This window comes from Penicillium maclennaniae (genome assembly GCF_028827695.1).
Source record: "Penicillium maclennaniae strain IBT 15551 chromosome Unknown utg000003l:1.0-5670915.0:1.0-5674809.0, whole genome shotgun sequence".
Lineage (NCBI taxonomy): Eukaryota > Fungi > Ascomycota > Eurotiomycetes > Eurotiales > Aspergillaceae > Penicillium > Penicillium maclennaniae.
Window position 1 is genome coordinate 615,185 of NW_026623215.1, and position 21,206 is coordinate 636,390.

Here is a 21,206-nt window from a genome sequence, read left to right on the forward strand (position 1 = left end):
ATTGTGAACCCGTCTAGAGCAAAAAGACAAGCAACCGGTTCTGCCTGAGGCGGCGACTCACGTGCCATCCGTCACCCCCGCCAATCAAGACCAGCAGCGCAATGGACTTCATCCCCCCCCAAGGCTCGAATTCTGCCTTTGATCTCCTACCTGTCTAAATATCTTCAGACTCTCATTACCCAGAGTCTTTTGGCTTCAACTTTCCGCTACTCCCCTGTTCTCGCTAAGAGCGTGTATCGAAGGCACCTTCTCCTCGTGATTCTCGCGGAAAGACCTGTGCATGCCTCGTCATATCCACGAAAACACCCCGTCCTTTCCCTCCCACCTGCCACTCCTGGGACTCTACTTCCACCACGATCTAACGGTGGCCCGTGATTCGTGTTCTTGAAAAGTCATTACGTTGTTTATCTGGACGATCAGGAGTTGATTCTTTCCTTGTCGAGTTTCTTTTTTCCCTTTTCTCTTCCCCCCACATCCTCCATCCGTTGCGTCTCCCTCAGACATCATGGATGCTCGTCAAGTGTTGCAGAGCACTCTCTCAGCAGGTAAGTCTGAACTCTTCCCCGTCAAGGACCAAGCTGTTCCAGCCGCTTTTCTCGAAAGCACTCTGTGTGTGAAAGCCCCTCGCTGACCCTCTTTCTTGCGCAGATGCGGCGGAACGTTCCAATGCTGAGCAGCAGCTCGCCCATGCCGCGGAGGTAGACTTCGTAAGTTCGCTCCGTATATCTCGTTCGTCTCGTTTGGTACAAGCTCAGGATGCCTGACTTGCGTACGAGGCGGCCCCTCTCTCACCCACGGTGGTGCTAACGTGTTTTTTTCTTAGGCCGCCTATCTCACCACCCTCGGCCAGGAACTGGCCAACGAAGACAGCCCCCCTCACATCCGTGTCGCCGCCGGTATTGCCCTGAAGAACGCTTTCACCTTCCGAGAGCAGGCCAAGCTGCGCGAGGTGCAGCAGCGATGGGCTACACAGATCCCCTTGGACACCAAGACGCAGGTCAAGGAGCTCGCCCTCAAGACTCTGCACTCCCCAACACCCGCGCCGGAAATGCCGCCGCTACATTGATCGTTTCGATTGCCTCCATCGAGCTACCGCGCAATGAGTGGCCCGACCTGATGAACATTCTCGTCCAGAACGTGGCGAGCGGCACCGACGCTCTGAAGCAGTCCTCCCTGACGACTATTGGTTTCATTTGCGAGTCTCAAGACCCTGATCTCCGTGCTAGCTTGACTTCTCACTCCAACGCTATCTTGACCGCCGTCGTCCAGGGTGCCCGTCGCGAGGAGCCCAACATGGAGGTTCGTTTTGCCGCTATTGCTGCTCTTAGCGATGCCGTCGATTTCGTGCGCTCCAATATGGACAACGAGGGCGAGCGCAACTACATTATGCAGGTGGTCTGCGAGGCCACCCAGGCCGAGGAGGTCCGCGTGCAGGCCGGTGCCTTTGGCTGCTTGAACCGCATCATGGGTGCCTATTACGAGAAGATGCGCTTCTACATGGAGAAGGCTCTGTTCGGCCTCAGCATCATGGGCATGAAGAGCGAAGAGGAGGATGTTGCCAAGCTAGCTATCGAGTTCTGGTGCACTGTGTGCGAGGAAGAGATTGCTATTGAGGATGACAACGCCGAGGCCCAGCAGGAGGGTGTCGAGGCTCGTCCATTCTTCGGCTTCGCCCGCGTTGCCACTCGCGAAGTTGTTCCCGTTCTGCTGCAGGCCATGTGCCGCCAGGATGAGGATGCTGATGACAATGAGTACAACGTGTCGCGTGCTGCCTACCAGGCTCTGCAGCTGTACGCTCAGTGTGTGCAGGGTGATGTCATTCAGCCCGTGGTCACTTTTGTTGAGGAGAACATTCGTAACGAAGACTGGCGCCGCCGTGATGCCGCCGTTGCCGCCTTCGGCGCTATCATGGAGGGCCCCGAGCCTAGCGTTTTGGAGCCTCTGATCAAGCAGGCTCTGTCTGTTCTCTTGGGCATGATGGAGGATTCGTCTGTCTCCGTCCGCGATTCCACTGCCTACGCTCTTGGTCGTGTCTGTGACTGCTGCCCCGAGGTTTTGGACCCCAATGTGCACCTGCAACCCCTTATCTCTTGCCTTTTCAACGGCCTTGCCAGCAGCCCTAAGATTGCCAGCTCCTGCTGCTGGGCTTTGATGAACGTTGCCGACCGTTTCGCCGGCGATGCTGGGTCCCAGACCAACCCTCTTTCCAAGCACTTTGAGGACAGTGTGAAGTCCCTGCTTGCTGTGACTGAGCGCCAGGACGCTGATAACCAGCTCCGCACCGCCGGTTACGAAGTTCTCAACTCCTTCGTTCTGAACTCGGCCAACGACAGCCTCGCCATGGTGGCTACCCTTTCGGATCTTATCCTCCAGCGCCTCGAGCAGACCATCCCCATGCAGCAGCAGGTTGTCAGCACAGAGGATCGGATTCTGTTGGAGGAGATGCAGACTAGTTTGATCAGTGTCATCCTGGCTATTGTCCAGCGCTTCGAGACTGACATCAAGCCCCAGGCTGACCGCATCATGCACGTCCTGCTCCAGGTCTTGCAGACTGTCGGCCCCAAGTCCAGTGTTCCCGATGTTGTCTTTGCTACTGTCGGTGCTGTTGCCAGTGCTCTCGAGGAGGACTTCATCAAGTACATGGAATCCTTCAAGCCCTTCCTGTTCAACGCTCTCGGCAACCAGGAGGAGCCCGGTCTCTGCTCCATGGCCATCGGCCTTGTTAGCGACATTGCCCGTGCTCTTAACGAGAAGGTCCAGCCTTATTGCGATGACTTCATGAACTTGCTCCTCAGCATTTTGCGCACTTCCACCAACCAGCTTAAGCCTGCTATTCTGGAGACCTTCGGTGACATCGCCCAGGCGATCGGCACTGCCTTCAACACCTACCTGACTGTTGTCGGCCAGGTCCTTCAGCAGGCTTCTTCGGTCACCACTAGCTCTGACCTCCCATACGACATGGTTGACTACATTGTCTCCCTGCGCGAGGGTATCATGGATGCCTGGGGCGGTATCCTCCTGTCCTACAAGGGCAGCCCTGATATTGCTCAGATCCAGCCCTTCGTCGAGTCCATCTTCCAGCTGCTCCACATCATCTCGCAGGAGGGTAACCGCAGTGAGGGCTTGATGCGCTCCGCTATGGGTGTCCTTGGGTAAGCTTTCACCTATGAATCTTTGAATGACACACATTGCTAACTTTTGACAGTGATCTTGCCGACGCTTTCCCCAACGGTGAGCTTGCCGCTTACTTCCGCAACGACTGGGTCACCACCCTCGTTCGTGAGACCCGCACAACTCGCCAGTACAGCCCGCGAACCATTGAGACTGCTCGCTGGACTCGTGAGCAGGTCAAGCGCCAGATCAACATGAGCACTGGCATGGCCTAAGTTAAGTGCTGAAAGCTTTTCATCCCATCGATAACAAAGCCGGCTGCACCCGTCCTGCCTCCTAGCGATGTTTCGGTTGGAGGCAGCGGGTGCCGGGCGGCAATCGTTCATGTATCAATCCCACAAGTGAAGCTCCGGGGCGACCTGGGTTCCTTGCATTGACTTGGTACTTTTGATGGTCGGTGGGGATCTGTTTTGCACGTCGCGAGCCTTCTCCAAATGCCCCCATCACCCTGCCCCCCATTCCAGCACGAACTTCGAAATTCCCGCTTACCACCGTGCCCTTGAACTCGTCCCCTCTTGGCACTTGCTCTTCGCCGTGCTATTTCCTCATGATACGCCCGAACGAAACCCGTCCCTTCCCCTTATGGCCTTTGCGTTTTCTTCGTGATACAACCCTTTATCCTTTCTTCTCCTGAAATTCCTACGTTGCTTTTTAATTAGACCAAGACCCCCCTCGCATCCATATAGCATTGCACCTCATGTAGCCCAAGATTCATGTATCCTGTCACCTCCCTCATGTACCGCCCCCCTCCTTTATGTATCCCCCCATATCATGTCAACCCATTCCCAGAGAAGATCCTCTTGCCATGGAAAAAGCTGTTTACTTCATCTTCTCCGCCGTATAATCCACATATAAGCCCACCCCAAGCCCACCTGCACAGGACTCCCAATGTACAGCGATATCCTGTCGGTACTTCTCGGGATGTATCGAGTATGACGAAGCTAATTTTGTATAGTAGAGACTGTAACGGCAGAGGGCCGATTTATCGTGCCTGAGGCCTAAATTGCTTTCCTTATCAATGGCAGATCACGTGACTATAAGGGTAAATGCGCGCCGAAACCCTACCCGCGCACAGTCAGCTAACACCCTAACTTCGCCGACCGCCGAGTTTTTCGATCCTTCAACCCGCTACAACCGACGGACCATTCCTCGAGGTATGTATGCTACCCTGTCCCCCCATCAGCCTCTCAGCTAGTCTGGGAGAGCAATCATTCTTCATCTGCAGGATCTGGACTTTCATGCCGGTTCAAGACCAGCAGATGTATGGATGATACGCATCTCCCATCCGGCAACGGGCTGAAGAACTCCTTTTTCAAGGAAGGGGCACTCTTTGCGCTCGACGACTAGTTGTGGCTGACCTCCGGCACTGTAAACAGATACCTCTTATCCACTTCCTTGATTTGAGAATCTCGATTCCACAACCGACAAAATGGTCAAGACTTCCGTCCTCAACGATGCGCTCAACGCCATGAACAACGCCGAGAAGGCTGGCAAGCGTCAGGTTTTGATCCGCCCTGCCTCTAAGGTCATCGTCAAGTTCCTGTCTGTCATGCAGAAGCACGGTACGTCTCCTCAATCTGGATTTTCGCTGCTTTTCTCGTTCAGTTTTCTGCTTGGATTTTACCCATTTGTTTCTCATGTCTTCACCTTTTGTACTTCTCCCCGTTATTCGGGCTGATAACTAGGCGGATTGTTTCAATCACCCACGACGTTTGCCTTTTAAGTGTCCGATAGATTAACCGCGGAGATCTTACACGTTTCCGAAAGCGCTTTCATTTGCTATTCAGTAATCGGCGACTTTTAAATCTTCGCAACATGCTGACAACAATCTCTTTCAGGCTACATCGGCGAGTTCGAGGAGGTTGACGACCACCGCTCCGGCAAGATCGTTATCCAGCTCAACGGCCGCCTCAACAAGTGTGGTGTCATCAACCCCCGCTACCCCGTCCAGCTCCGTGACCTCGAGAAGTGGGCTACCCAGCTCCTTCCCTCCCGTCAGTTCGGCTACGTCGTCCTGACCACCTCCGCTGGTATCATGGACCACGAGGAGGCTCGCCGCAAGCACGTTGCTGGCAAGCTCCTCGGCTTCTTCTACTAGAGGATTTCGTTTTAGAAAACGAATTGAAAAAAGTTGTTGTTTTGACTGGTCTCGCATGTTCTGGGCTAGGCCCTGGGAATGTAATCTAGATAGCGGATACCCCGACGAGATAGCTTGCAGAGTACATGGTTCTCCAATGCACGGTGATTCTGGTCAGCATATCATTTCGTTGTAGTTGTAAATTTCTTAGGGTAGACTCCTCGTGGAGTGAAATAGTCCACGTTCACCCGTCCTAGTTTTCGGGCCTAGTAGTTGCAGCAGCAATGCTAGACTCGACTCTACTTGGGCCGAGGCACCGCTGCGACCGCCCGTCGGGTGCCCCCGTTCTGCCCTACATGTCCCTCGTTCCCCGCAACATTTCATTTCTCGAAACACAAAGCTCATCATGCCGCTGGATACGATATACCTCACCCGGCACGGGGTAAGTCCTTTGAAGTGCAAGATTTGTGATTCTGGTTTGCCGTGGACTTAACAAAATCACCAGCACCGTCTCAATTGGACGATTGACCTCCGCACCGGCACCTACAAGTCACAATTCCCAACTCCTACAGGCAATCCAGCAGACCCAGCCTTGACGGCGCATGGTGTGCGCCAGTCCTATGAGCTTGCCGAACACATCGCAGGCTCAGACTTCCACCCGAAGCCCTTTCGTATATACTCGAGTCCCTTCTACAGGTGCCTGCAGACAATCCAGCCTTCCGTCGAGGAACTCAAGCGTAAACAACAAGACAACTTCAGCAATGGGCATGGATCGATTGATGCAGCCGCCGATCTTGATGTGCGACTGGAGAATGGACTCGGGTAAGTAAACCGCACATTTCGAAGCTGAACTTTCATCCGCCCTGCACAGATCACTAACAGCTCAATAGAGAATGGTTTGGCCCAACGACCTTCTTCGAACACCCCTCTCATCCACCTCCATCAATCATGCGTGGCCATTTTCCAACTTTGATCGCAGATTCCCGCGAAAAGAAATACGCATCATTACTCATGCCCTCCTCGCGAGGCGAAACAATCGCAGAGCTACACAACCGCGTTGCCACAGTCTTAGAAGGCATAATAGAGGACGTGGACGCTGAAATAACGGCGCTCGAAGCCGATCTTAAACCCGAGCACCGCACGAGCAAATCGATACTTATTTGCGCCCACGCGGCGCCTCTGATCGCCATGGGCCGAGCATTAACGGGCCTCATGCCAGAGGATACTTCCATCGAAGATTTCCATGTATTCACCGCTGGACTGAGTACTTTCCAGCGCCGGGCGACTGTGAAGTCTCCATCACAGGGTAGCGCTCAGTCCCTCCTTGCTAAGGGCACGAAACTGTTCCGCGCCGACACTGTTCCTGAGTGGGAGGGTGGTCGTGGTGTTGGAGGTGGATGGGACTGTGTGTCAAATGGGGATTGTAGCTTTTTGTCCGGAGGTGCTGAGCGAGGATGGTAACTTCTATCCTGATTTTCTGCCTTTTGGTGCGGATGCTAACTTTTTTGATAGGCATTTCAGTGGCGAGGAAGGGTTTGATACGGGACCTATGGCGCCGGCTTCTGAGCCTCCTTCTGTGCAGGTTGACAGATCTGGGACTAAGTTGTAAGTCGATCGGATAGACATCAATGTTACCTCTAGTACTAGCATACTTTTGTATATAGATCCAATAGTTGTGGTATTCCAATGGCTATACCTGGAAATCTGATTCCACGATCATCGTTAAGCCCTTGAAATTTCCCATATAACGATTCAGTCAAGCTCATCCGATATCGCATCACATAATGATCAGAAGAAGATTGTAATAAGATCCACACATCTCCAAGAACGTCCAAACCGCGAATAACCGCAATCACGTGCACGCCCTATGACATGAACGGAACCCTGATCTCTGATCTGATGGCAAAAAAGGCGTAGGGTCTCCAGCTGACTTTAAGAATTCTGAACAAAACCCGCCGGAGTCAAACTATTGATAAGTAGGGACCATGGCGACAGCAACACAGACATTGCCCACAACGGCAATTGAACTACCCAATCTACACCACAGCAAGGAGCGCCAGCGAAACTTAGGGTCCGTCCCAGAATCAGTTGAAGATGACATTATGCGGGAGTCTTTAATTGCAGACTCACAAGTTCCTGATGGGGGCTATGGCTGGGTTCTTATCTTCGCTTGCGCGGTCGTGACGTGGTGGTTTGTGGGCGCTTCTTATACTTGGGGCGTCATGCAAGCGGAGCTTGTCGACAAGAAGGGCTATTCATCCTCGACGCTAGCATTTGTGGGCTCGCTTTGTCCAGCTTGTATCTCGCTCTTGGCTGTTCCAAATGCGACAGTTATTCGCAAGATTGGCGCGCGAGTGACTGCGCTCTTGGGGATATTCTTGCTTGGACTGGGGAGCATTCTCAGTGGATTTGCGGTGGATAGTGTTGCCGGGTTGTTTATGACTTGGGGATTTGTTGGCGGGCTTGGAACTAGTTTGTGCTTCATGGTTTGTCCCTCTTCGCGTGTTGGACTTTGTCATTGATCTTGCTCACGTATACCTAGGTCGTCTCTGTGACTCCGGCGCAATACTTCAAGGCAAAACGCGGCATCGCCAATGGCATCGTCTATGCCGGTGGTGGACTCGGTGGAACAGTGATCAGTTTCATTCTCAATGCTCTCCTTGAAAGTGTTGGCATCGCGTGGACCTTCCGGATTCTCGGGTTCCTGATCATAGGAACCGGTCTGCCAGCGGCGTACCTGATCAAGGAACGAGCCCCGATCAAGCAAGCCAAGATGATTGAATGGAGTCTCTTTAAGGATGTGCGCTTCGCCGTGCTCTTTGCAGTCGGTGCTATTGGTACATTCCCACTTTTCGTGCCGGCCTTCTTCCTACCCCTGTACACGAATTCACTGGGTCTACCTTCCAGTGCTGGAGCTGGTCTTGTCGCTGCATTCAACTTCTGTTCTGCCATTGGACGTTTGTCGTGCGGATTTGCGTGCGACAAGCTGGGCTCGTTGAACACCCTCTTCTTGTCGTTGCTGCTTAGTGCGTTGAGTATTTTCGTGCTATGGCCCGTTTCGACTTCTATCGGACCTCTGATTGCGTTTGTGGTTATTAATGGCGCGGCAAATGGTGGGTTCTTTTCAACTATGCCGACAGTTGTTGGAAATGTCTTTGGTTCCGCTAGAGTGTCGGTTGCCGTTGGCATGATCGTGAGTGGGTGGTTGGGTGGTTATCTCCTGGTGAGTTACTTGATTCAAAGCAGCTTATTCGTATCTTGATTCTTATGGTTTCACAGGGTGCCCCGATTGCCGGTTATATTCTCAATGCCTCTGGCGGGCAAGCAGGCGGTATTGGCGCCTATCGACCAGCCATCTTCTACGCTGGATCCATGGCTACCGCTGCGACCCTTTTGGCTGCGGTAGTGCGAATCAAGGTCGATCGCAGAATCAAAAAGACAGTTTGATAAAAGGAGCAGTATTCAATGGAATCGGTAAGTCTTCGTCTTTTGGTATTTGAGAAGCGGGAATGTCATCATGGATCACCGCAATCCTCGATGTACAGTCCTGCACCTTCCTCTTCATGCTCTTGACAAAGGATGCAAATATTGTTGAATTTCAAAAGACAAGCAATCAGAATCTGCTGATCCAGGCTGGACACATGCGCTCGCGAGGAGCAGCAAATTGACCTACCGTTACCCCGGCGGTCTGTTCAAAGCGCGATTGACAGGTCGGGAATTTCAATTAACGCTGGTCTCATGTCTGTACATGTGAGAAGTAGCGTGTCCGCATCCCGCGCTTTTGGTGCAATCGGAACGTGGCTCGAATTTTCTGGGAATAATTGGGTTCAACGACCAAAGAAGAGTACATTTCTTTTACCTACAAATTCGCGTGAACTTATGCACATACTAGGAGAGTATGTTGTCAGTATCTACCCGTACAATTTCCCCACCGGATATCAAGATGGGATTCTGTCTTGAAGGCCATTGACGGGTATAAGACATATAGAAGGTGTAAAAAAAGTAATTCAGGAAGAAACAAGAGAAAAAAGGGCAAAAAGGTTGGGTGTAATGGCAAGCGAAAAACCAAAAGGCATTTTCAACGGGAAATTATATCATGAGTTTGAAAGTATCTCTTTCAGAAAGATGCCGGCTTAAAAGCTTGGGAAAAGCCCACTCGAGGACACCAGTGTAGCTAAATCTCAGACCTCCTGTGGAATATCGTTATTGAAGGACCTCGTTTATTCTGTTTTTTCAGCGTTGATCTTTCTTTCTAGAGCTTGTACCTAGCGACTACTCCTATTGAAGTAAATGAAGGGTATCGATTTTCAGAAATGCTAACATATCTTAGTCTCACCAGTCAGCGGGCACCGGCACAGGTGCTAGAGGCTGCTGCGGCTGTTGAATATTCTGGTTGTCTTGCGTATCCTCGACACGCACCTGTGTCTCTGGATGTTCCTGCGACGACTGCTGCTGCTCTGGCGCTGGCTCTTGCTCGCGAGCCTCAGCCTCAGCAGCATTTCGAGCTTCCACTTCAGCCGCATTTCGTGCTTCCGCCTCAGCCGCATTGCGTGCTTCAACCTGACGCTCGCCAATACCTGGCACAAGACTAGCAAGAAAAAGCACAAAAGATCTCTCTGCACGGCGGAAATAATCCAAAATCTCCCCTAAGATGTGATTTTGAGGAGGATTAGTCGCAGGCTGGCCCGGTCCGCCCATATGCGCAAGTGTTTCAAGATGGCGTTGCAGTGGCTGCACGATGATGCCGTGCAGCACCTGGGGAACATTCGTGTCGGATAAGGCGGAGATGAGTAGAGCCGCAGTGACGAAAAAGATGCGCGTCCAGGTACCAGGTGCACTGATCACGTAGCAGAAGAAGTAGAGGCGTATGAAGAGCCAGACACGGCTCATAAAACGTCCAATTCCGGGTGGGTTTGCGGCGTTTCCAATCTGTCGACGCTGTTGATTGTTAACAAGTGCCTGGCGCACGATGTTCTCAGCCATTGCTCGATCAGCTGGATTCGGGTTAGCACCGGCTGCAACATTGATATTTGGTCCAGTGGAAGACGAGCTCTGGTAATGATATTGTACGGTTTGATGGGTTGTGCGCGTCGATGCGGGAATTATTATGGCTTTCTGACCACCGGGACCGACACATTGATAGATGGGATGATCATTGCTGTCAGTTTGCACAGTGCTCTGTGTGGCGCTTGGCCTGCTGGCAAAGCCCAATCCTTGGAGGATTGCTTGGTGTCTCTCGAGAATAGCGCGCGGATCATGTAATCCATGAAGACGACGGAGTTCCTGCGCAAGAGCCGGCTGCGCAGAGGATGCAACAGGATGAGGAATATTCAATATGCTTGGTGCCTGTTGACCAACAGGTAAAGTATTCAAAGCCGTCGATGCTTTCCCGGGTGCTGTAGTTGGTTCAGAGGCCTGTGATATGAAATGGAGCGTATACTCGGATTGCTATAATCTGGGTCAGCTTATAGGCAACTAGGGCTGGCAGGTCAACTCTTACATTGACAGGACCGAAGACCTCTTCCAGAGTGGCACTGTCCACCGTGAGTGGTCTTCCTAGGAAGATCAAGCGTGACGTGGCAGGTACATGGCCTAAAATGATTTGTGCTAGCCGGGCTTGCAGTTCGGCAATGGTTGTAGCGAGAGGAACGTTGTGAAAGGTAAAACGGCTCGGCGGAGGAAGAAAAGGACAGAGGACGTTGAGAGTCACAGCCCTTGGGCCCTTACTAGCGTCATCTGGGGTAGCGGACATGCTAAAGAGAGGTCTGTATCTTTGCTCGGGAACGATGGCTAGGTGGGAGCTGTATGAGAGCTAGACGGCAGCTAAGTAAGCTCGTGTTGTAACCGAGGTGGACAGTGGTATAGGATAATAGGTATAGCCCTCGAAAGCACCAGGCGGGATTGGTGAAGTGATGTGTGTCTTTCGGAGATGTGGCAGAAAGCTAAGACTGGGGTTGATAAGGTACACGCTGCTAGACGGGCAACTTCCGCAAAATCAACGTTTAAAAACAAGATCCATGAGAAGAAAAGCATTGAAAGATCTGATGCCCCAACAGACAAGCATAGCTAGAGAATATTAGAAAGAGAGGAGTTCATTAATGAGCATGGCATCACTCCACGAGTGATTCTGCCAGGCGGTCAATCGGCCTAATCGTATTGCCTGTTTTGGCGCGACAAAATTGTTCTCCGCAAAAGCTTCGAGGACGACTGGGTCTCGAGGCACTCATGGAATAAACAGCACTATGGCCAAGCGCCTTATCAACCACTCAGCTCTCTTCCACTGCCATCCCGCCGCTCCGGTGACGAGGGGCGTTGCGTCGATGGAGGTCTTCTCATTCCGGGCCACTGCCTGCCACAAGGCCAGCGTGCGCCATTTCTCGAAGTCATGGAGACAATACAGCAAAGACAACAGCAGCGAAAATAAAACCAAGGGAGGCTTTGGGTCACGGCTTCGTTTCGCTCTGCGGAACACTAAGGTGGAATGGTACCCAATTCCTGTCGGACTCGGCATTGGTCTTCTAGGCGTTCTCCATTTCTACAAGTCGCAACGTGCCGAGCGTGATCGTATCGCCCAAGAAGAATCTGGAGGGGAGTGGGAAAATGGTGCGCGACCGCCACGTCGACCGCGCATCGTACCCACGGGCTCGTGGCAAGTCCAGATCATGTCCACGCTGCCCCTGAAGGCCATGTCGCGCCTATGGGGTCGCTTCAACGAGATTGAACTTCCTTACTACTTACGGGTGCCCGGTTTCAAACTTTACTCTTGGGTCTTTGGCGTCAACCTGAGCGAGGTTGCGGAGCCTGACCTACACACCTACCCCAATTTGGCAGCCTTCTTCTATCGCAAGCTGAAACCCGGCGTTCGGCCACTCGACCCCGACGTACATGCTCTCATCTCGCCCTCGGATGGCCGTATTCTACAATTCGGAATGATCGAGCGGGGTGAGGTGGAACAGGTCAAAGGTTCGACATACAGTCTGGAAGCTCTTCTGGGCTCTGCCACCCCCTCGCACGCCGACCACAGCAACCGACTAATCGATTCGAAAACGCATGAGACTGTGCAAGACGACGAGAATATGAAGTCGGATGAAGAATTTGCTCGTGTCAACGGGATCTCATACACCCTTCCCTCGCTGTTGTCAGGTGACACCGCCCCCAAGAGACGATTCTCGATGGATGCTTCTACCGCCTCCAAAGCAACGTCCGAAATGCAGGTCCAAGAGGAGCTGGCCCTTGGAGAGGGTACTCCGTGGTATGCGCCCAAGACCGCTGCCAACCATGCCCTATTCTACTGTGTGATTTACCTGGCTCCGGGTGATTACCACCGATTCCATTCGCCGGCCCCATGGGTCGTTGAAAGTCGCCGTCACTTTGCGGGTGAATTGTATTCTGTCTCTCCTTACCTGCAGCGCCATCTGCCCGGTCTGTTCACTCTCAACGAGCGTGTGGCACTTCTTGGCCGCTGGCGCTGGGGCTTCTTCAGTTACACGCCGGTTGGCGCGACCAACGTGGGCTCGATCAAAATCAACTTTGATTCGGAGCTTCGCACAAACAGCCTACTGACCGATACAGCGGCAGATTTGGCGGCAGCCTTGGCTGCTAAGCGAGGAGAGCGGGACCCCGGGTTTGCTGAGGCTACCTACCGCCACGCGAGTCGCACACTGGGAGGACATCCTTTGCAACGTGGCGAGGAGATGGGTGGATTCCAGCTGGGTAGTACGATTGTGCTTGTATTTGAAGCGCCTCTCGGCTCTCGCAAATCCTTTGATGCAGGTTGGCCGGAGGATCAGAGACCAGATGGGTGGACATGGAGTGTTGAAAAGGGCCAGCGCATCAAAATGGGAGAAAAGCTCGGGTTTGTGGGCGGAGTATAGATATGTTGGAGATGTGTCCAACAGGACGTGACCTTGGCACGTTGAGAGGTTACACGCACCGGCAGCACAGCAGGCTTCCTTCATTTCTGTGGAAGATATTTGTAATATACCATTTTGCTTCCGCTTGTATTCACCGATCCATGTCAACTCCTGGAACTAGATGAGCAACGAGTCGACATTGTACATGGTAGCGTGGGACGGGCCGAATTATGTGTAGAAGCACGGACCAATCTGATGCCCCAGGCCACCAACGGTGTGCACGCATCGAGCTTCTTGATTCGTCATTGATCAACGGCGAATGTTGCGTCATCCAAGTCTTTCGAACACGAAGTGACCAATCTTTGTGCGCAAGGCACCATAATTTCTGATGTTCGATCTTAGACTTTAGACGTTGGACGAGTTGTACCTCTCTCTCCATCGTGATCCTTGCAGTGACGCCACCTCCCAGGCGACATATCAATCTGTAGCGGAAATCAGGGCAGAAACCTTGAAAGCCAAGATTCTTGCATGGGCCAAGGGAATGCCTATCTTTCTCTTTCCTCTGCGACTTTCCCTCTGAGGTCTCCACCTCTCCTCCATCTTCATGGCCATTTTTACCCTGCCCCGGTCTATTCAGAACAATGCCTTTCAAAATCCCGTTGGGAACCTGATCGCGGCAGGCGCTAACGCGCATGCCAACCACCCTTCCTTTGGGCACCTCGTACTGCTCGTCTTCGAGGCCGTACTGGAAGTGGTGTGCGTGAGCTTGCCCGGTTACATTGCTGCCCAACAGGGCATGTTCGATGCCGATGCTCAGAAGCTTGTCGCAAACCTCAACGTGACTTTGTTCACCCCTTGTCTGAGTATGAATGCGTTTCCTCCTGATCCTTATCGTCCATCTTGCTGATAAGAAACAGTTTTCATCAAACTAGGCTCCCAATTAACTGCAGAGACCTTGTCCGATCTGGCGATTATCCCGTTCATCTTTGTGGTTCAGACGACCGTCTCGTACTTGTGCGCATTCACCATTTCGCGATGTTGTCGCTTCAAGAAACGCCAGTCCAATTTTGTGGCGGCGATGGCGGTACGTCAACGGTCAGGCCCCACGTAAGAACCGAACTGATGTCCATCAATTAGGTCTTTGGAAACTCCAATTCTCTCCCGATCTCTCTCGTCATGTCCCTGTCGCAAACCCTTAAAGGTCTGCACTGGGATCGTGTCCCGAATGACAATGACGACGAAGTAGCCGCCCGTGGCATCCTATACCTACTTATCTTTCAGCAGCTGGGACAATTGGTTCGCTGGAGCTGGGGTTACCATGTCTTGTTGGCACCGAAAGAACGTTATCTTGAGGATATGGAGAGCGACGATTTAGGAAGCCAGTCACGTATTGAGCAAGGTCAGGCGCGTTACACCGATAACCCGGAGCAGACGGACCCGGACGAGCCCCTACTGCGCACCCGTCATTCGGAGGATTTAAGCCGTCCTGTCGATGTCCACGCACATGGCGAGTTCCAGTCCGGCGACCAGACGCCGGTCTCCACGTGTGAATACACCTATACGAAAACGTCCTCCGTCGGTTCTCGTGAGGGAACAGTCGTGGGAAGTCATATCTCCGATGAGCCATCAACTATTGGACCCCCGCCCAGCGGACCCTTCCTGCCCCGCCAGAGCTCTCGAGGTGATATACTTTCATTCCCAGATGTGGAGGCTACCGCACGGGAAGCGCAAGCCGCGGACCAAACTTACATGCAGCGCTGGAAAGCATCTATCCGCCAAAGAAGAGATCGCATGTACGAGTCCTGGGAGAAGAAGTCGGGTTCTCTGTACGGGTGCCTCCCTTCGAAAGCTCAAAAGACGCTCTCGGCGATTACACGTGGAATCGGTCGATTCATGCGTGGTGCATGGGCTTTCATGAACCCACCTCTATGGGCCATGCTTGTTGCCATCGTTGTGGCCTCCGTTCCATCCCTCCAAAGCCTCTTCTTTGACGAGGGCACCTTCGTGCGCAACTCCGTCACTCGCGCCGTCGAACAGAACGCACAAGTCGCTGTCCCATTGATCCTGGTCGTGCTGGGTGCCAATTTAGCCCGCAATACCCTCTCCGAAGAGGCATTGGCGGATATGGAACACCCGAGCGACGAGCGCAAGCTGATTATTGCGTCTTTGGTTGCACGTATGCTTCTTCCTACTCTCATTATGGCACCGCTTCTGGCTCTGCTGGCCAAATTCGTGCCTATTAGCATCCTGAGATGATCCTATCTTTATCATTGTCTGCTTCCTACTCACCGGTGCGCCTTCGGCACTGCAACTGGCGCAGATTTGTCAGATCAACAATGTCTATGTTGGAGCTATGTCCAAACTTCTCTTCCAGAGTTACGTGGTTTGGTACGTTAGCTTTCTTCCATTCTCTCCTCCACTCAGAACGAAGCTAACAAAATCCAGGATTCTTCCGTCCACCCTCTTCCTCGTCATCTGCGCGCTTGAGGTTCTCGAGTGGGCATCCGCCTAGGCAAAACCCCCCCTGTATGTTTAGCAAGTAGGCTCCGGCTTGCATTTTGTTATCTATGACTCTTTTCGGTTGGCGTTGTTCGTGACGTTGCATTCTATTATGGTCTCATGGACTCCACTATTCGTACACCGAAATCTTATGTTATTATCGATTTTTCCTACCTTTTTGCTAACAGAGACCCATTCGCCAAAAATGGATACCACCAGTGATCAGCTCCCCATAGGTGTAGAGATTTCGAGTGCAATCAAATAGGTTGGCTTTCTTACATGGAAAGAAGGGAAAAGACTCATTTGCATAATCTTAGTCCATGTTTGTAACAGCTGCAGATTGGGAATGTACTCTTTTGGGATCTCACAATGATTCGACGAGGCTACTAATAATGATAGAATGTAGTGATTTTTCATACAACCGTATGTTTCGCTAGGCCATTGATAAAAACGTAATATCCAGTATAAAGCCCTTCAAAGGAAAGAGGTGTGAGGGACGCTCCAAGAAAAAGAAGATCTATCGGTAGATCTGGCACATGACTTTAAATCCATCTATACTAACAACGGCTATCTGATTGAGATCCCCCTCGATGGTTTCGGCTCTACTTGTTGATCAAGGTCGGGTACAGTCTGCACTTTTCGCGAGCTTGTCTATAGTGGGTGCGATATAGATAGTGCTGCGCTACTAGCGATCATATATTACTTCGTGCTTTGAAGTGGCTAGGAAAGGCGTTGTCCATGTATGGACGCTCGTCCTAAATCGGAGGACCTACACGTACTGAGGGTCACGTTCATACTTGGCCTATTGCTCTACATTCTACAACATCCGCAGATCAGTAGGCATTCCTCTTCATCCATTTTGCTAGATCAACCATTTAGAATCTCCAAAGACCTTCAAAGTCGAATATAGAAGTAAGTTTAAAGCTGTTTACCACAGATGGAATGAAATGACACCAAGGAAGGGGTATAAGGCAGAGTGACTGTAACGGGTATAGGTATTTCGGAACAGACTTCGAGACAGAATCTCTGTATCAAAATATCGACATCATTTCTTCGTAAGAGGAAGAGTCGCACAAGCAGTAGCTGTTTGCCTTTTTCCTCAAGAATCATCTTTAGGGTGGGCATTTCTTATCATTCCCTAAAACACCGGGCGGACCTGGGCGGACGCCTCCTCGACTTCAAGTAGCCCTAGAGTGGCTGGGAAGTAATCTCTGAACCACGCTAAGTTGGTAGTAGTAGAACAGACCTTAGATGAAGGCCAGAGAGGAGTTATACCGTTAGAAATGGTAGGACTTTACACAATTATATAGAGGTCCATGGAGGTCGCAATCGAGGGTCAACCAGATCATTCCCCAATCCGAGTATACAAGTATGTGACCCCCGCGTCGCCGAGCCAAAGACTTTCACTAATGTTGTCAATCCAGGTAGAGTCATTTCAAACATCAAAATGATGTGCTTGCCGGTTCGTCTCATCGTCAGAGTAGCCCCAGCTATGGCAGCTATGGGGCGGTCCTGACGCAACGTGCTGTTGAATGCGACATCTTTACTCCCCCCCTGTGCCTGATGTGGGATCTCCCGTTCTTACCGATATGCTTCTAGATAAGCACTAGTTTATTCGCTTATGCATGATTTCCAAATATCTTAGTGGTTTGTTTGTCTAGCCTTGGTTCAGTTCTGCTTTGGTATTATCTTGTACAAAATATTCATGCCGCTTTAACTGGACAAGCATCTTCCCTCTTCTCAAGAGTCAACCGATACAGTCACCGGGTGGCACGAAACGACCGTAGCAGAAGTTCCATCATGCAAAGTCGACTTTCATCATCTCGACAGTCTCAGCTTGATGACTCCGACGATGAGGGCATGTGGTCTCCTCTTCAGCTTGCAGCTGCGCAAGGCGATCTACTCGAAGTACAACGGCTCTTATCCCAATCAATGAACCCAAATGAGCCCCCTAAGGGCTACTATGGACAGACAGCTCTTCAAGCCGCCTCTCATAATGGGCATCTCGCCGTGGTCGAGATACTCGTAGCGGCAGGGCAGACGTCAACGCCCCGGGGGGGAATAATGGTGGCCGAACAGCGGTCGTATTGGCCTCTGGGGCGGGCTATCTGAATATCGTTACCCACTTAGTTTCTGCAGGTGCAGAGATCAATTACCCACCCTATCATTATATGGGGCGAACTGCCTTACAGGCCGCCGCAGAGGGAGGCCAGATCGAGCTACTACGAAGGCTGCTCGAACAAGGCGCAGAGGTTAACACCCCCTCCGCGAAGAATCGCGGCCGCACTGCACTTCAAGCTGCTGCATTAGGAGGTCACGCTGAGATCGTGGATATTCTCCTGAGACCATAAAGCCGATGTGAACACCCCCGCCGTAAGGTATCACGGCTTTACGGCGCTTCAGGGCGCGGCTTTTAAAGGTCACCGCCGAATTGTCCGTCAATTGTTAGATATGGGGGCCGATGTGAATGCCCCAGGCTCATATTATAACGGGTATACGGCACTTTCGGCGGCAGCAGAATGCGGCCACTACGAGATCATCCGAATATTGCTAGACGCTGGCGCAGATGTCTCTACAATATCTGGTAATAAGAAATGGACGGCCGCACAGATTGCAAATTTCCGTGGAGAGAAAACCATCACGGAAATTCTCCAACCGACTCAGCAGATGAGAAGACAGTACAAGGCAAATTACTATCAGTGATCATTTCAGTCAAGTGGTCATAACTGGGTAGATTGATCCTAGCTCTGGACTGACTTCGACTAACCATTTGTTCGACAGACCAGTGTCCATCTAAGAAACAAGAGCATCTGTTCAGTTCCACGGTAGATGTAATATATGGGCTCGGATTATTTGAAGGTTGTGAGAGAAGGCTAGATCCGCAGACCAAGTGGATCCCCTAATTGGGATCCGTTTCCTGGTTTTGTCGCTTCAATCTGCGGGCTTGATTTCCACATCGGGTTGGATCCAGACACATCCTGGGACTGACGCGTTCAGCACCTCCTTACAAGGAATTAACTTCAAAAGTCATCATGAACATAGTCTCTTGGAGATCTTGGAAGATCCCCAAGATTCCTGCGAGTCGCAGTGCTGCCCCTTATCATGAATTTCTCACTCACCACCGTGCTCTTTGCAGCATCGGTGCTTGCCCAAACACCACCTACGAGCTCCCCCTTCACGAGAAATAATCTGGGGGTGTCGTATAAAAATGCCACAATTTTCCCCGGTGTCTGGGTCAGCCCAGATTGTGAGCGTTCAGTGTCTGTTGCCATGAGCGTCTACTAACCACCTCACAGATGTCTCTAACAAGCCTATTTTCTACGCCACGGACAATCAAAGGCATGAACCAGACGATCAAACAAAATACATGATCATAATGCTGGATTTGAACATCCCAGATTCCGATGTCACGACAGCTGCCAACTATGACACCTTGCATCCCGGCCTAGACGGTAACACGACGACCCGTCTGCATTGGTGGGGTGGCAACTATACCCTGGGCAGACATGGCCTGTTTTTGAACTCCAGCGATGCCCTCGCGGAATATACCGCGCCTCGACCTCGGGATGCCACCAACCACACCTACACTTTATACCTGTTCGACCAGCCGGAAGTCTACGTGCCCCCTGAGCTGGCACTCAATGGGACTTATTACTCTCAGACGAGCGTGGCCCGCTTCAACTTCACGCTGGCTCCGATTGTGAAGGAGGTTGGTCGGCCGCTTGCTGCTACGTATTTCTTGAGTAGCAATCCGTAGCCTGGAAGATGTGAGGTGATTCTTACTGCTGCGGCGCATCTTGGAGGTACCTTTTGGAGTGGGGTCCAATGGAAGAGTTGTTAAAAATTGACATAGAATCGAATACATGCTTCTGTTGCTAATCACTTAATGGGCGATTGCCATATGGTACGCATCACACATATTCCTATTGACTAGGTTCGCCGACGTCGAAACCTTGACTCGTATCTGAGTACGAACTAAATGCCGTGGTACATGTCGATCACATTCGAAAGTCAATTCGGGTAGGCGCAAGTATAGATCACGAAGGCGAAAAGATACCTTGAAGTAGAGCCACGCTAACCGAAAAAGGCAACCGAGCTTCTGGTAAACATCCAACTTCCCCGAATTTAACCACGCATCACTTTAAAAGGCCGAGTCTAATCATGCCTCACCTACGCCGACAACCAAACCCCCACGATTTGCCGGCATCGAATGGTCCCAGTGCCCCAGGCAGCCTCCGCGCACAATTCCAAACCCCTCCCTCGCGACAAACCCCCTCCAACCCAACCCGCCTCCACGCATCTTCCACCGGCCCGCCAGAAGTCACCCCCGAACCCGCTGCTACTATAGCACATCCCGCGGCACAAACCAGCTTCTTCTCGGTTTTCGGTCGGCCAAGGCTCGAACAACGTCCCCCACCGGTGGTGGACGAGGAGGACGTGTTTGACGACGACTTTGATCCGAATGCGCAGGAAATGGAGCCGGACGAGGAATTCGAGGAGGATTCAAATCCAGAGAATGACGATCAGCTTGAGCCAGAGGATGATATGGAGCACTCAGAATTGGTAGATGAAGACGATCTCGACGAGGAAGTAGATGATGGGCTTGAAGATGACCAGGACGAGGAGATGCACGATCGCGGTTCGTCTATCTCCAGCGCAATGCCCTTTCATGAAACTAACTCACTAAAAGAGAAGTCACCCTCGCCCCTGCCACCCAATCTCCGAGAGATCTCATCTCTCGCGTCCTGGACCGTCTCAACCTCGAAACCAGGCTGCGGCGTCGCTGCACTCCGACACCCGTCCCCGTCCCAATACTGGCAATCAGATGGCCCACAGCCTCATACATTAACTCTCCACTTCTTCAAACTCGTCGCTGTTGTCCGCATTCGCGTATACCTCGACTTTGAGCTCGATGAAAGCTACACGCCTACGAAAATGATCTTTCTAGCCGGTATGGGCGGGAATGACCTCGTCGAATTCGGTAGCTGGGAAGGAGACGGGCCCTGTGGCTGGGTCGACGTACCGCTAGAAGGCGTCGGAGGCCGGAATGGTGGCTGGGTACGCGACGATGCAGTTCGACGTCACCGCAAATCAAAGGGTGGCAGCGACGAGGACGATGAACAAGAACAAGTCGATGACGATCCGTACGCGGGGAACGTGCTAAAGGCAATGGTGATCCAGATGCGGATTTTGGAAAATCATCAGAATGGAAAGGATACGCATGTGCGCGGGTTCCAGGTGTTTGCTTGTGATGATAATAGGCGGCGGATGGCTGCTGCGCCGTCTGCTTCTGCGGATGGCAGGAGAAGGCGAAGTACGAGGCAGTCTTTGAGGGGAAATGTGCTTGATGCGCTGAACGGGCGGAGGGGCAGTGAGGACGTTGATACGGGGAGGCTCGTTGACACATCTGGGCTGGATGAGCCGGATTGGATGGGAGAGCCTGTTATTCGATGATATCTGCGTGGGACGAAGTGCATGATTTATGGCGTTGTGGGCAATCGACGATTGTTGATCGGATTTGTTTTTTGGGAGTTCATGGCATAAGATACCCTTTCCTTTTCTTTAACAATATAGGTTGAACTTTGCATGAGTGGAGCATCGAATTC

At 51.9% G+C, this 21,206-nt stretch overlaps 11 protein-coding genes across 11 annotated transcripts; 10 read left to right on the top strand and 1 right to left on the bottom strand.

Annotated features, from left to right (window-relative positions):
• Positions 1-505: 505 nt before the first annotated feature.
• N7477_002317 (karyopherin beta) lies at positions 506-3,386 on the top strand (the record flags this gene model as incomplete). Its single annotated transcript, XM_056963980.1, has 5 exons — positions 506-545; positions 649-707; positions 824-896; positions 956-3,152; positions 3,206-3,386. The coding sequence occupies 5 exons, from the start codon at positions 506-508 to the stop codon at positions 3,384-3,386; spliced, it is 2,550 nt and encodes an 849-aa protein (XP_056823933.1).
• An 803-nt stretch (positions 3,387-4,189) lies between these two features.
• Positions 4,190-4,518, top strand: N7477_002318 (uncharacterized protein; the record flags this gene model as incomplete). The annotated part of the gene is made up of 2 exons (XM_056963981.1): positions 4,190-4,325; positions 4,397-4,518. 2 exons carry the CDS (start codon positions 4,190-4,192, stop codon positions 4,516-4,518), a joined length of 258 nt encoding a protein of 85 aa, XP_056823934.1.
• Positions 4,519-4,600: 82 nt separating this feature from the next.
• N7477_002319 (40S ribosomal protein uS8) lies at positions 4,601-5,269 on the top strand (the record flags this gene model as incomplete). Its single annotated transcript, XM_056963982.1, has 2 exons — positions 4,601-4,733; positions 5,010-5,269. 2 exons carry the CDS (start codon positions 4,601-4,603, stop codon positions 5,267-5,269), a joined length of 393 nt encoding a protein of 130 aa, XP_056823935.1.
• A 385-nt stretch (positions 5,270-5,654) lies between these two features.
• On the top strand, positions 5,655-6,857 carry N7477_002320 (uncharacterized protein; the record flags this gene model as incomplete). The annotated part of the gene is made up of 4 exons (XM_056963983.1): positions 5,655-5,690; positions 5,754-6,070; positions 6,139-6,705; positions 6,761-6,857. The coding sequence occupies 4 exons, from the start codon at positions 5,655-5,657 to the stop codon at positions 6,855-6,857; spliced, it is 1,017 nt and encodes a 338-aa protein (XP_056823936.1).
• Positions 6,858-7,233: 376 nt separating this feature from the next.
• N7477_002321 (uncharacterized protein) lies at positions 7,234-8,695 on the top strand (the record flags this gene model as incomplete). Its single annotated transcript, XM_056963984.1, has 3 exons — positions 7,234-7,734; positions 7,791-8,471; positions 8,528-8,695. The coding sequence occupies 3 exons, from the start codon at positions 7,234-7,236 to the stop codon at positions 8,693-8,695; spliced, it is 1,350 nt and encodes a 449-aa protein (XP_056823937.1).
• Positions 8,696-9,580: 885 nt separating this feature from the next.
• On the bottom strand, positions 9,581-11,000 carry N7477_002322 (uncharacterized protein; the record flags this gene model as incomplete). Its single annotated transcript, XM_056963985.1, has 2 exons — positions 9,581-10,663; positions 10,749-11,000. 2 exons carry the CDS (start codon positions 10,998-11,000, stop codon positions 9,581-9,583), a joined length of 1,335 nt encoding a protein of 444 aa, XP_056823938.1.
• Positions 11,001-11,490: 490 nt separating this feature from the next.
• On the top strand, positions 11,491-13,122 carry N7477_002323 (phosphatidylserine decarboxylase 1; the record flags this gene model as incomplete). Its single annotated transcript, XM_056963986.1, has 1 exon — positions 11,491-13,122. One exon carries the CDS (start codon positions 11,491-11,493, stop codon positions 13,120-13,122), a length of 1,632 nt encoding a protein of 543 aa, XP_056823939.1.
• Positions 13,123-13,705: 583 nt separating this feature from the next.
• Positions 13,706-15,613, top strand: N7477_002324 (Auxin Efflux Carrier superfamily; the record flags this gene model as incomplete). The annotated part of the gene is made up of 5 exons (XM_056963987.1): positions 13,706-13,964; positions 14,019-14,185; positions 14,239-15,277; positions 15,354-15,489; positions 15,547-15,613. 5 exons carry the CDS (start codon positions 13,706-13,708, stop codon positions 15,611-15,613), a joined length of 1,668 nt encoding a protein of 555 aa, XP_056823940.1.
• A 1,787-nt stretch (positions 15,614-17,400) lies between these two features.
• N7477_002325 (ankyrin repeat domain-containing protein) lies at positions 17,401-17,951 on the top strand (the record flags this gene model as incomplete). The annotated part of the gene is made up of 2 exons (XM_056963988.1): positions 17,401-17,613; positions 17,793-17,951. The coding sequence occupies 2 exons, from the start codon at positions 17,401-17,403 to the stop codon at positions 17,949-17,951; spliced, it is 372 nt and encodes a 123-aa protein (XP_056823941.1).
• A 751-nt stretch (positions 17,952-18,702) lies between these two features.
• On the top strand, positions 18,703-19,357 carry N7477_002326 (mitochondrial 54S ribosomal protein mL38; the record flags this gene model as incomplete). Its single annotated transcript, XM_056963989.1, has 2 exons — positions 18,703-18,847; positions 18,897-19,357. 2 exons carry the CDS (start codon positions 18,703-18,705, stop codon positions 19,355-19,357), a joined length of 606 nt encoding a protein of 201 aa, XP_056823942.1.
• Positions 19,358-19,761: 404 nt separating this feature from the next.
• N7477_002327 (anaphase promoting complex subunit DOC1) lies at positions 19,762-21,054 on the top strand (the record flags this gene model as incomplete). Its single annotated transcript, XM_056963990.1, has 2 exons — positions 19,762-20,239; positions 20,291-21,054. 2 exons carry the CDS (start codon positions 19,762-19,764, stop codon positions 21,052-21,054), a joined length of 1,242 nt encoding a protein of 413 aa, XP_056823943.1.
• Between the last annotated feature and the right edge of the window lie 152 nt (positions 21,055-21,206).